This window comes from Schistosoma mansoni (assembly GCF_000237925.1).
Source record: "Schistosoma mansoni, WGS project CABG00000000 data, supercontig 0062, strain Puerto Rico, whole genome shotgun sequence".
Taxonomy (NCBI): Eukaryota; Metazoa; Platyhelminthes; class Trematoda; order Strigeidida; family Schistosomatidae; genus Schistosoma; species Schistosoma mansoni.
Genome location: NW_017386029.1, coordinates 1,666,744 through 1,680,000, shown reverse-complemented (window position 1 = coordinate 1,680,000; position 13,257 = coordinate 1,666,744). Strand labels below are relative to the sequence as shown.

At 31.7% G+C, this 13,257-nt stretch overlaps 1 protein-coding gene and 1 non-coding gene across 2 annotated transcripts in view; both read right to left on the bottom strand.

Annotated features, from left to right (window-relative positions):
- Positions 1 to 13,008, bottom strand: part of Smp_155050 (agrin, putative) — a gene marked incomplete at both ends in the record, with an annotated part of 123,646 nt that extends 110,638 nt beyond the window's left edge. Inside the window, 2 exons of the mRNA XM_018790577.1 lie at positions 9,740 to 10,261; positions 12,960 to 13,008. Coding sequence (XP_018646205.1) covers positions 9,740 to 10,261; positions 12,960 to 13,008 — 571 coding nt within the window. The remainder of the gene's footprint in view (positions 1 to 9,739; positions 10,262 to 12,959) is intronic.
- Smp_tRNA_01862_Pseudo_TTG.1.1 lies at positions 11,616 to 11,686 on the bottom strand. The gene has a single exon. It is a non-coding gene (tRNA).
- Positions 13,009 to 13,257: the final 249 nt, after the last annotated feature.

The window sequence follows — 13,257 nt, the reverse complement described above, 5'->3', positions numbered from 1 at the left end:
GCCGTTTCGTCCTATTATGGGACTCCTCAGCAGTGCGCATCCACGATCTCGCCTCGCTGAGGGGTCCCACAGTAGGACGAGACGGCCGTCCAGTGTTTCCAGGTTTTCCATGGTGGTCTAGCTTCAATTGACTCACGATCTTAACTATGAAAATACTGAAATCTCCACCAAAACCCTTCTGATATTAACTATATGGTTCTCATATTTTACTGAGATATTGTGTAATTTTGTGCTCAAATACATTCGACTGTCCCCAATAGTGTTCTCATTCACTACAGATCTACTCACTATTTCTATGAATTATGCATAGATAAATTCAGAATATGTGTTATTGAAGATTGAATAAATGATTTCTACATTATAACAAGAATGTACAACAGTATAAGTTTAGCCGAATATAGATCATGTGTTATTTTAGGAAGTATTATATATATATAAGAATCATCAGCACTATACGGATAAATTTATTATTTAAGTGTTCAATTACACTAACAGTATATTGAATAGATATAGATCATATGATCAGAGTATATTTTAGCTTTTATTATATTTCTGGCATAGTCGAATATCATAGCTATGATAACGAACAATTATGAAATGTTAAGTAAAAAAACAGAATGATGAAAATGTTTTCTTGGCCCATTCAACAGAACAACATTTTAAGTAGTAATAATCTATTCTATGATCCTCTAATATAAATAAGAATCAGGTATATATATGTATATATATATATATATATATATATATATAGCGAAGTGATGATTGAGTCTACTTTATTTTTTGATTTAGGTTTGTTCTCTGAGCTGGATGGTTTGGTCGTGGAGTTTTCATCGTCCTTCCAGCTCAGAGATGAAACCTACATCGAAATCATCCACTTGAGCTAGAAATCTTTTCTACTTTATTATAATGCTTTAATTACAGATGACAAATATAGGGAAATAAATGTGATGTCAAGGTCGGATCTTACATAAACGAATCGGAAATAAAAGTTGTTTTTCTTACGAATTATATAATACATATAGTTTATATACTAGTGATGATTTTACGAATGAAGCTAAATGTTCATTTAGAGATATTTCATCATTTATTAATGAAGATTATAAAGAAACACTAAAGGATACCTAAAGTTTCTTTCATCTTTACGTGTAATCTTTTAAGTTTATGTCATAATTTTGCTTGTCAAACGGCTGTCAAGTGCTTACAGGTTTTCCATGGTGGTCTAGCTTCAATTGACTCATGATCACAACTATACAAAATTGAATGTTTGATAGTTCGAAATATCAACACATTTTTATCTGAATCAAAATTATTCTTATATTATTATTAGTAGCTTTGTTCAATACTAAATTTTTGATACAATATGCAATTCTCAGAGAAAAGTATTTCAACAGGTTTCCGTTTTCTACTTTTTGGTCGACCATGACGATAAATATTGAGTGATGGTCAGTTATAAATTTGAAGTCCAGGAATCAACATCTCAATAATGTATATTCTTTTCACTGCATATTATCAGCAACCACAAGGTCTCTAAATGGGCTCTTTTGTAACTTGCACAGTGAAAGGTTGTAAACTTTTCATAAACGCACTTGAATAGATTATGAGATTATTAAACATGATGTGTTAAAATAAGCAAAAACAGATAACTTGTTGAAATATCTAGAGGTCAGGAATAGGTAGCCAAGATACTCAAACAGAACATCTTATTTGCACTAGTTTTATGTGTGACACATTTTTATCCTAACCACGAATATGAAACAATAAACGTAGGTGATTTATTTAATAAAACCAAATCTCCACAAAACCCCTTTGTGATATTGATCATATGCTCACTAGTGACTGGCTCCATGAGGTAATTCCTGGAGTTCTAGTGAGAATTCGTGACCAGTGGAGCTAACCCATGTCAGGTAGAGACAATTATCTACCTCAGTACAATGGAAGATGGTCACGCAATTTCGTGGATTGGTTGAGGTCAGACATTAGCACCGTTGGATGCCGGCCAGCTCAGTGGTCCATCGGTTAGGTTTTCTGGCGCGAGACTGGTAGGTCCTGGGTTCGAATCTCACGAGTGCGGGATCGTGGATGCGCACTGCTGAGGAGTCCCATAATAGAACGAAACGGCCGTCCAGTGTTTCCAAGTTTTCCATGGTGGTCTGGCTTCAATTGACTCATGATCTCAACTATACAATATATTTTAAATCAACTTTTATAAAATTTAAATTATTTTCAAAACTTTCAATTCTGTAGCATTTCTTACTAGACATTAAAGATTAGAAAAGTATTTTCTAAGAAATGATACACTGAAAATGCAATCGGTTCTATTTGTAACATTAATTAAATAAAACGAATTTGTTTGTATCTCGACCAACGGTACCGTGTTCGAGCACTGGAATGAACAATAACTCTGCGACACACAGCTGACGAGTCCGTAATGGGACAAAACCTATATCCTAGATTACACCACTAGACACAGCTCATTTCTGCCTACTATTTCGACTTGAGAATTACAGAAAACATTTCATCGTTTAGTGTTTCTATAACTAGAACATCAATGAAAGCTACAGGTATGAATGTACAAATATACCTAGTCTGTACATAGAACATCTATATTACATATATCCGTAACCAACTTAGTATACATTCTCATACTTACTCAAGTTCAAAGTCTTATCATTTGATTCTTCAGTAGTAAATATTTTTCGTCTACTATTTAAAGTGATCTTCATTTTATAACTGATTTCACATTAGTTAATTACTTACATTGTATTTCATTTAACAAAATGCAAATCGATGACTCTTTGGTTCTACAGATGAAACAATGTGTTTAGATGTCTTTTTAGTGGCCTACTTAACAACAAACCGGAATAATGATCATTTTTATTTTGAAGTAACATTACTGAATCAATAAAATGTTATTACGATAGAAGATATTTGACTAAAAATTTGTCGGTCAACTTCCTTACGTTCTGAATTGACCAGCATTCATTACAGTCAAAATAAAATTTAATCATTAAACATTAGTTAACCATGGTAATTCGCAAAAGTTATGAAATTTACCATATTGCAATGAAAGTATGTATGTTGTGCTAAATATAATTATAGTCAAAATTAACATTTACGAACAGAAAGTACGGTTACAGTTGTTTGTTGATTGCTACATTATAATTTAAATCAAAGCAAATTAAATATTATATTTTCACTAATTCTACTCCTAATGAACTGTAGCAACAATATAGAAAGCTTAACAAAATAATGATCATTATTTATAACTCACTGATCATTGTAAGCAAAGATGGATAGTGGCTAGCAGTAAAATCAAGAACGCGCGTTTCGTCCTATTTTGGACTCGTCAGCTGGATGTACCAATGGGAAGATTCAAACAAACAATACCAAGTGAATTTAAAACTTCACCCCATTGCACAAGGAATTGGCTATTAGCACTCAGTAACTGAGTGGATAACGCGATGGCGTTTGAAGCGAACAGTACTGGGTTCAAGTCCGAGAATGAATATCAATTCTGAGATGCAGGTACATCCAACTGACGAGCCCAAAATAGGACGAAACAAGCGTCCTTGATTTCACTGCTAGACACTATCCATCTTTGCTTACCATGCTTGTGAATTTAGACTATATCGAGGCAACACGCACAGTATGCACATATGCCAATTAGAGACTGACCAGTTGCAGTCCTAAAAACATCAATGGGAAGATTTAAACAAACAATAGTAAGTGAATTTCACTGATCATTGAGTAGTGACCGAGGTCATGTATGTCAAGTTTTTCTCAGTGTTTTACCGAATTCTATCGACCAATTTCCAATATGGCTACTAGTTTGTGAAACTCAGGTAACATTGGATTAGATCCCCTAGGGAGCATTAATTTCCCCTCAAGATTACAGGTACATCATCATTATATTTCAAAGCTTCTTAACAAGTTACTAGGAGCTCATGGTTACATTTTGAAGTATTTATTTGTAAATAACTTTTTTTCGTAACTGATTTAATGAAGGTAAAACTAAAAATCAAACAGACAGGAATGAATAAAGTTTGTTTATTCGTTGTTTCTTAACAAATGAGGAATTATGATAATCAAGTTACGTGTTTAGTATAAAGTTAAAATTAACAGAATGAATGAAATGTTTTAAAATCTTAGTAGATTATTAAATAGCTCTAATTCAAACAGCAATATCATATAAAAATACCGGTATAGGCTTGTGGCTGTGATTGTTGGAGTTCAACTGTGTCTGATGTGACGTAGTTACTGACAGAAAACAATGGAGGATAGTCGCACTATAATGTGGACTAGTTGAATTTAGACATTAATACCGTTGGATGCCGGATCAGTGTTCTAGAGGCTAAGAGTTGGTGTGCCAGACCGATGATCCCGAGTTCGGATCCTACATGTGGTATCATGGATGCCTACTACTGAGGAGTCCCATACTAGGACAGAATGATCATCCACTGCATCCAGGTTTTCAATCGTGGCCTAACATCGATCAGTTCATGATTTCAATTAAAATATAAGAATACTTTGAATTGTGTTGAATGAGTAGTATTGTTAGTAGTATGATTTAAAGCTTTTCTTTGATTTAATAATATAAGAACATAATTATTACTTAAACAATAATTGATCTTACAATCTATTGTTGGATAAGTAATTCTCATGCCAATATATGAATCCATTTATTCTAATTACTTAATTGATTAATTATTTTATAGGTATTCTCTTAATTAGGACAACTACTCAATATGTTATCTGAAAAATATCATAGATAACTGGTTTTTAGACATTTCCAGTACACTATATCATGATGTAATGATAAACTTATTTAATAGGTCTGACTTATCGGCATAACTTTGGGGACTGGCCTACATAAGTTTATCAAAAATTCATAAACCTAATACTTTCCTGCAAACATATATATATATATATATATATATATATATATATATATATATTCAGACAATTGCAAACGTAAGAAAACCATAGTTATTTTATGATAAACGCTTCAAGATTTATAAGACTACAATATATGTTATTCTAGTCACTATGGTAACGTCCTTTTTAGCAAACAACTCTGGTGACTTCATTCATTTAATATAGTACGAAAACGACATAGATGTAAATATTGGTTAAATGTACTATTGTAGTGTATACTAATTATGTTGACAGATATAGGTGGTATGTAGTACTAATCAAAAGTGGAATGCCTGGCAGCAGAAGGTTTGGAATATTGAATAGAAGAGAATGGGACTAGAAAGTAATTGGTATGGAAATGAAGGAACAATAAAGTCTAAGACAATTGATGAACATTCTCCAAATGTTGTATTGAACGTCTAGTATTCACATTTTACCAAATAACTCTGTAATTTTATATTCAAATAAAATTATCTACCCCCTTCCACCTGTGTTCTTGTTCATTACATTATGATAATTATGCAATAATAATAGTTATTATTATATTTGAATAGTGTTATAAGAAGATTAAGATTATCAGAACAATGTGATATATTAGCTCAATACATTCCAAACAATATGATCACACATAATAAACTGTTTTAGAACATTTATATATAAAAATAAAAGGTCAACCAGACTAGAAACAGAAGGTAAGAGTAGACAAAGGTAATTTTTAAATTACGAATTCAACAACTGGATTACAAAGATATATCAGTCAATTCCAGGTTACCTAAGTAGATGTTCCTTGTGGTACTTTTGTTTCCTCATCGTTTTTATAAAGTTACTTCTGACTATTTCTTTCTCCCTTTTCGAAATCACATGATCTAATTAAATTAGGCAGATGAAAGACGTTGGGATGAAGATATGGATGTAGGCTATGTAAAACTTGACCAGTCGGACAAGGTCCACCATTTCAAAAGAAAAGTATGTCATTATTTACTAAGGAGAAACTAGATAATTCAACTATACTAGTACTGCTGATTCTTGTTCATGCTTTAAACACCTCTCAAAGTAACTTATCTGGACGAAGTACATTTGATTACTATAAAAACATCGGTCAACATTAAACTTTCTTGATTAGTTACAACCAGCACTAGTCTTAAATCTGTAGCTTCTCTCCAGCTTCTTACAAACACTTTATATGGAACAAAGTGCATCATGATAATAGGCCTTTTAGCATAAAGACTAGTATGCATAATATGGACTAAGGAGAACAATTAAAACTATGATCTATTCAATATGACATAGGCTGCTACCACTGTTGTGTGTACCATCACTTATACGGATACACATAAGTGGTATGTATGAATATAACTAATTTTCGGTATTGATTGATTCACAAACTATGCTGTAAACCGAAAACAAATGGGATAATCAAATTTACCCATAAATATCAACAATAAGAAAAATGTAAGTCGTATAACTTTAATTTAAATCTCAGATGGAGTGTTAGTCCTTTAAAGGTTGTACATGATCCTTGTTGGTGATTGCAAGCTAGCATGACACCTGGATTCAAGATTTCCTACTGATCACTTCTAATTATCAGACAAATAAAAGTCTTCCAATAAATAATAAAAATAAACTTTACGTAAATTTACATTTCCTTTGATCCTTTTGATTGTTTATTCTTTTTGGAACATATCTGAATAAAAATATATTCAACCATAAAAATCAAATCATTTTGAACTCTAGCCTTTTAGTATTTATGTATGTTTAATGTTGGAAAATCAATGGAGAAGTATAAAATACTTAATTTCAATTGATTCGCGACTATACTTGTGAATTATTTCATATTTTTTCAAGGCAGACATTCTGATAGATTGATTGTTTACGGTTAATCTTAATCGAATTATAAATTCACTGGGTTTGAGTTCTAGAGTAAACATCAACTCTGAGTTGCAGGTACATACAGTTGACGAGTCCCAAATAGGATGAAATGTGCATCCTGGATACCACTGCTAGCCACTATCCATCTTTGATTAATCGAATTATGTTCACAAATAGCATGAATATCTCTAAAGTTATTTTTCATCACTTCGCATTCAGATTGAACCGAAGTTCTTGGATTCGAGCCTAGGAAACGGGATTGTAGATGCATAATTTTGAGGAGTCTTATACTAGAATGAAATGGTTATCCAGTGCTTCTAGGTTTTTAATGGTGATCTAACATTCACTGGTTCATGATGTTAATGAAATAACTGAAAAATTATTGATAAGCATGGAATATGTTTCTTTTTCCTTTCAAACCAATGTACACTTATGACTCTAATAAGGACCTGAAATCAGATCCGTTTATGTTTCATAGAAAACATGATACTTTATGATTGCTTACTTTGAAAGTTATATTTCATAGTTTAAACTTTATTTAATTCATTAGTTACTTCAATTCATATTCAATAGTACATCAGCTGATGGATGTAACTATTGAAATCTACGCCCCCGAAAAATATCTCTTATATAGAAATGAAATTCTGTTTATCTCTGATGCCTGTCTACTAAAACAGACAAATGTTTTTTTGATTAAAAAAAGGGGTATTTCTTTTACACAAAGACTAGTGAATAGTTTGTTCCAAAATAGTAAATGGTCATATTTAAGGTAATAGTATGGATGTTCAAGAAATCAACATCTCTGTTATTCAACGTACTTTTTGATTTGTTGAACTAGTTTATTTTAAACAAATTGTATTCAGATAAAAAGATTATGGGTAGAAACTGACTTATCAATTGATTGATTGATGTACAGGATTACTTTAATGTTATGTAAAGTACATTCTAATAATACATACATACATATATAATGATTAGACAGAAATTTGTGTTGAATCTATGTTTAATGTAGAGTTACACTAATGCTTGTGAATTAAGGCTATATTGAGGCAATACGTACAGCATGCACATATGCCAATAAAAGACTGACCAGTTGCAGTCCTAAACATCAATGGGAAGATTCTAATAAAACAATACTAAGTTAATTTCAACATCACCCTATTGCACAACACAAGTGGCTATCAGGACTCAGTAGCTAAGTGGATAACGTGATAGCGTTTGAAGCGAACGGTACTGGATTCGAGTTCCAGAGTGAACATCAACTCTGATATGCAGGTACATTCAGCTGACGAGTCCCAAATAGGACGAAACGCGTGTCCTGGATTCAACTGTTAGCCACTATCCATCTTTGCTTATAATGCTTAGATATTATTGTTAAATACGGTTGAGAATAAATGAATTGTCACGTGTAGTAATTATTTATAGACTAATATTATACGAGTATTCTTGTTGTATGACTATCAAGTAACTATATTATATGTATATTCAAATTCCTTTCATTATAAGCTTTTATTAAGCCTACTGGTTAGTTTTATATGATTTATTATTCTCAAGTTATTCTCAATCTATTAGTCACCGTTTCTCACAATGACAGATATTTTTGGCTTGATCTTGTACAAATGTTATTTTCTATTTTATGGGTGATATAGTCTGATTTATTTGTATATAGAACCAGTATGTTTGAAATATATGATTGGTATCCCAGAGGCTGAGACTGGCGTTCTGGACTTAACAGACATGGTTCGGCGGAAAAAGGACCAATAAAAACTGTAGGCCGCCTCTACTGGTGTATGCGTCATTAGTTCGGTCGTATAAGTCAGAGCATCTAAACTGGCAATTGTATTTCGCGATAATCGTATAGCTAAGGACATAAAAATTATCTACAACCAGTAAAGGAAGAAACTTGGTTGCCGCTGTTATTCTAATCTATACAGTCTAGTAGTATTTGAGGGGACTGTAACAAGGTTAAGTTATTAATTACGTAGGAAATATATATTTGTAAAATATCAACGATTGAATTTTAAGTAAATCCAACGTTTTACCTGGTGATCTAGTTCAAACTTTTTCCAGATAATATAATCAAACATCAAAGTTTTCGAATATAAATAGATACATGGTTCTCTGGTTAATTGCGTACTAAACACATCATCCAACCATATTGGCTATGTTGGAAGTAAAAATTTGTTATAGTACATATAAGATATCGCATGTGTAAAGAAAATTGTGTTAAGATAACACATTGCCTGGATATATGTTAGATTCATTGAGAATTTAATTGCTCAGATTTCACAAATATGTATATATTATTTTCCTACTTAAAGTCTTACGTTCAGTCGATGCCCAACTACAGTGAAACTGTTCGTTCAAAGTTAGACGAAAGTTTATATATATATATATATGAGACAGAATCTCCAATAAGAACGTCAAGACAGTCCTACTGTACGGGGCTGAAACATGAAGAATTACTACATCCATTGTCAAGAAGGTACAAGTATTTATGAACAGTTGTTTACGCAAAATACTCAACATTCACTGGCCGGATACTATCAGCAACAGCGTTTTATGGGAGAGAACAAACCAGCTTCAAGCTGAAGAGGAAATTAAGAAAAGACGTTGGAAGTGGATAGAACATACATTAAGGAAATCACCAAACTGCATCACCAGACAATCTCTAACTTGGAATGGTGAAGGGAAGCGGAAAAGAGGAAGGCCAAAGAACACATTACTCTGGGAAATTGAAGCAGATATGAAAAGGATGAATGTTAACTGGAAATAACTGAAAAATATCGCCCAGGACAGGGTTGGGTGGAGGATACTGGTGTGCGGCCTATGCTCCACCACGAGGAGTAACAGGCGTAAGTAATATATATATATATATATATATATTAAGTTACCCTATCTTTGAATCATTCGTAAGATCTCAATTCTACACCATCAAAAAAGATGAATCACTTACCATTTTTTAAATTATTATTATTATTACTTGATTTCAATTGTATCAATGATTGATGTGATAACAATGGAAATATACCACCAGGCATTAAAATCAATTGTTTTTGTTCATTATTATGTAATATATTTGTATTATCTAAAGCATATGTAATCCATTCATAAGTTTCTCCCCTTTCTAATTTTGGTAAACATTGTTCATTATCATTATCATCATCATCAGAATTCCTGTTACCTGGTACATTTCTAACCATCATATCTTGTAAATCATCTCTTGATTTAATTTGATTCACATGAACTAATTCATTCATTTGTAATAGATTAGAAAATTTTCCTATTTGTGGTTGTTTTAAAATTTTAGTTATTTTAACAAATGCATTTATACCGCTTTTATCAATATTATTATCAGTAGTATGTTTTATGAATTCTAATGGTTTATCTAATTGTATTATTTCTGCTTCAAAATGATATGTATTTTTAGAATTTGATAATGCAATTAATTGTTCACGACTTAAACAAATCCATGTAGCTGATATAGTTGAATGATATGTACTACTTATTATAATAATAATAGTAATAACCACATTAATCATACTCATATATGATGATAATGTCAATAATGAATATGGTGAATAAAACATAATAGATCCCTGATTTGTCATGATTATTGTGAAGTATCCCTTTTGGTTAAATGTTAAAACATTTTGGTCTACATTCTTCTTGTCATGATAGGTATGAATTGTGGATGAGAATAATGACAATAATAGTAGTATTTCAGTAATCCAGTGATTTGTTTTGTTGTTGTTTATAATCCACGAATACAATTCCTCATTGTCCCATTGAAAAAAGAGAAACAGAGAAAGAGAGAGAGAGAAAAAGGGAGTAAAAAAAGAACAAGTCAGTGAATGTTACTTTATTTTTCTTTAATTTAAATATCGGTTCAAAGTATGTTTTTTTTTCTTCAAAAGAGAAAACAAATAGTAAATTCTATTATGTAATTATTGGTTAATACTCTGTAAAAAAGAGATCATAGAACATTGGTCAGTAGAATGGTAATGAATTTCTGTATTATAGAAACCAAATTGAACTAATGGTTTAGATAATGATTGAGTACATTTTGTCAAGAATTTACAATTAAAAAGAGAGAGAAAAAAAAGAACATTTAGGTGTTCTTTTTTTTTTAAGGGTACATTGTTTTTATTACTCAATATTATTTTTAGTTAGACATATGTAACCATTTAAAGATTTATAAAGACATACACTTACACACACATACATATATATTTAATATACATATACATACTTACACACAGATTGTTGATAGGTAGAAAGATTATTCAGGCTCAATGCAACTAAACAATTATTATTATTATTATTATTATAATGACTTCAATTTATGTGATTACAAATATGTGGGTGTTTTAAAAGCATACCTTAACTTCCATTGATAAACAGTAACATATCAAACAAATCTGTAAACAGATACAGATACACAAATTTTTATAGATGAGACAAAAATTGATTGTTTGGAAAGCACAATACTTAAGTACAGTTGTCTCTTATGTATATATCTATATAATTCACTGAAACTTCTACTACTAAGCTTATTTACAAACGAGAAGAAATTCCAAGAGAATAACTAAACAATAATAAAATATAAATTCATTCAGTATTGTTTGTTTGACTCTTCCCATCGATTTGTTAGGACTGCAATTGGTCAGTCTCTAATTGGCATATGTGCATACTGTGCGTATTGCCTCAATATAGCCTTAATTCACAAGCATGGTAAGCAGAGATGGATAGTGGCTAGTAGTGGAATCCAGGACGCGCGTTTCGTCCTATTTGGGACTCGTCAGTTGGATGTACCTGCATCTCAGAGTTGATGTCCACTCTGGGACTCGAACCCAGTACCCTCGCTTCAAACGCCATCGCGTTATCCACTCGGCCACTGAGTCCTGATAGCCACTTCCTTGTGCGATGGGGTGAAGTTTAAATTCATTCAGTATTGTTTGTTTGAATCTTCCCATCGATTAGAATTCTTTCACTTATAAGTTATGGTTTTTGTTTCTTATCGTTTATCACTAAGGATAAGTTACAAAGTTGGCATCTCAACTATGAATCGATTTCATTATAGTTCATTCATCACTTTTGACATATATATATCATCACAAATAATCATTATTTTGAAGGAGCGAAAAAGAAGATAATAAATAGGTAAAGATGATTCTGTTCAGACAAATAAATGAAATAACAAAGAAAAAAAACATGATTATTAATTTTATTATATATATGCGCATAGATACTATGATATACCTGTTGTTTTTTCATAGCACACTTATTTCATGAATCTTATTGGTCAATAAAATGGCTTATAATAAGCATGAGTATGTTTATCTATGTGTGTATGTATGCATGTATGTCTGCATGTTTGTATGTATGTATGTAAGTATGTATGTATGTATGTATGTATGTATGTATGTATGTTTTTCGACAAGTGTTTATATGTTGGAGAAGTCAATTTTCCATAGACATAAAGAAAAAAAATCAAATGAAAATTATTCGAATGAAAAAACAAACAAAAAAAACCTTCAATAATTGACAATAAAATCCATATAAGTGTTGTTGAATGATAGACTTTAAGAAAGAAATAAATTAAGAGTAACAACTGAGAAAAATAAAGTCAATACACTGACATTTTGAATACCCCTGGTATTATTTGAGTAATTTTTACAGTAGTTATAGCTAGGTAGATAAAATTCAGGACTGTTTATTAACAGTTGTCTACGTAAAATACTTCGGATCCGTTGGCCAGAAACTATCATCAACATTCTACTGTGGGAGAGAACAAACCAGATTCCAGTGGAGGAAGAAATCAGCAAGAAGAGCTGGAAGCGATTTGGACACATAATGAGAAAAGCACCCAACTGCGTCACAAGACAAGCCCTCACATGGAATCCTGAAGGCCGAAGGAGAAGAGAAAGACCAAAGAACACATTACGCCGAGAAATGGAGACAGAAATGAGAAAAATATAAAGAGGTTTAAAGGTAAACAGCTGGAAATCATGCTTCCTGGGACTCGTCAGTCACAGAGAAAATACCTCAGGAGCAACATCGCCGACTATGAAACGAAGCGATACGTGTTTGAATAACACAGATTTTGAGGATGGCTTACTGATGATTACCAAGTGCTTGAAGCCCATGTCCAGAGATTCCTACCGACTACTTACAACTACCTAGCATAGCTGGAAATTGTCTGCATTCACAATATCGATTCATTTTTGGATAATGACTAAATATTATAAAAGCGAGTCAGTAGATTAGTAGATGATGATTTAACCTTTTTTATCCATTCAATTATTTGTTATTTTACAGAAAATAAAGTTTTATTTTCTTAAGAATTGTTCAATTAACCACTGTCACCACATTAAACCACAACACAAATTTCGATCGCTTTTAAAAAAAACGATATAGAAGGAACTTATGTTAGTATATTTACAAGAAATCGATTGATTAACAATTAAAGTA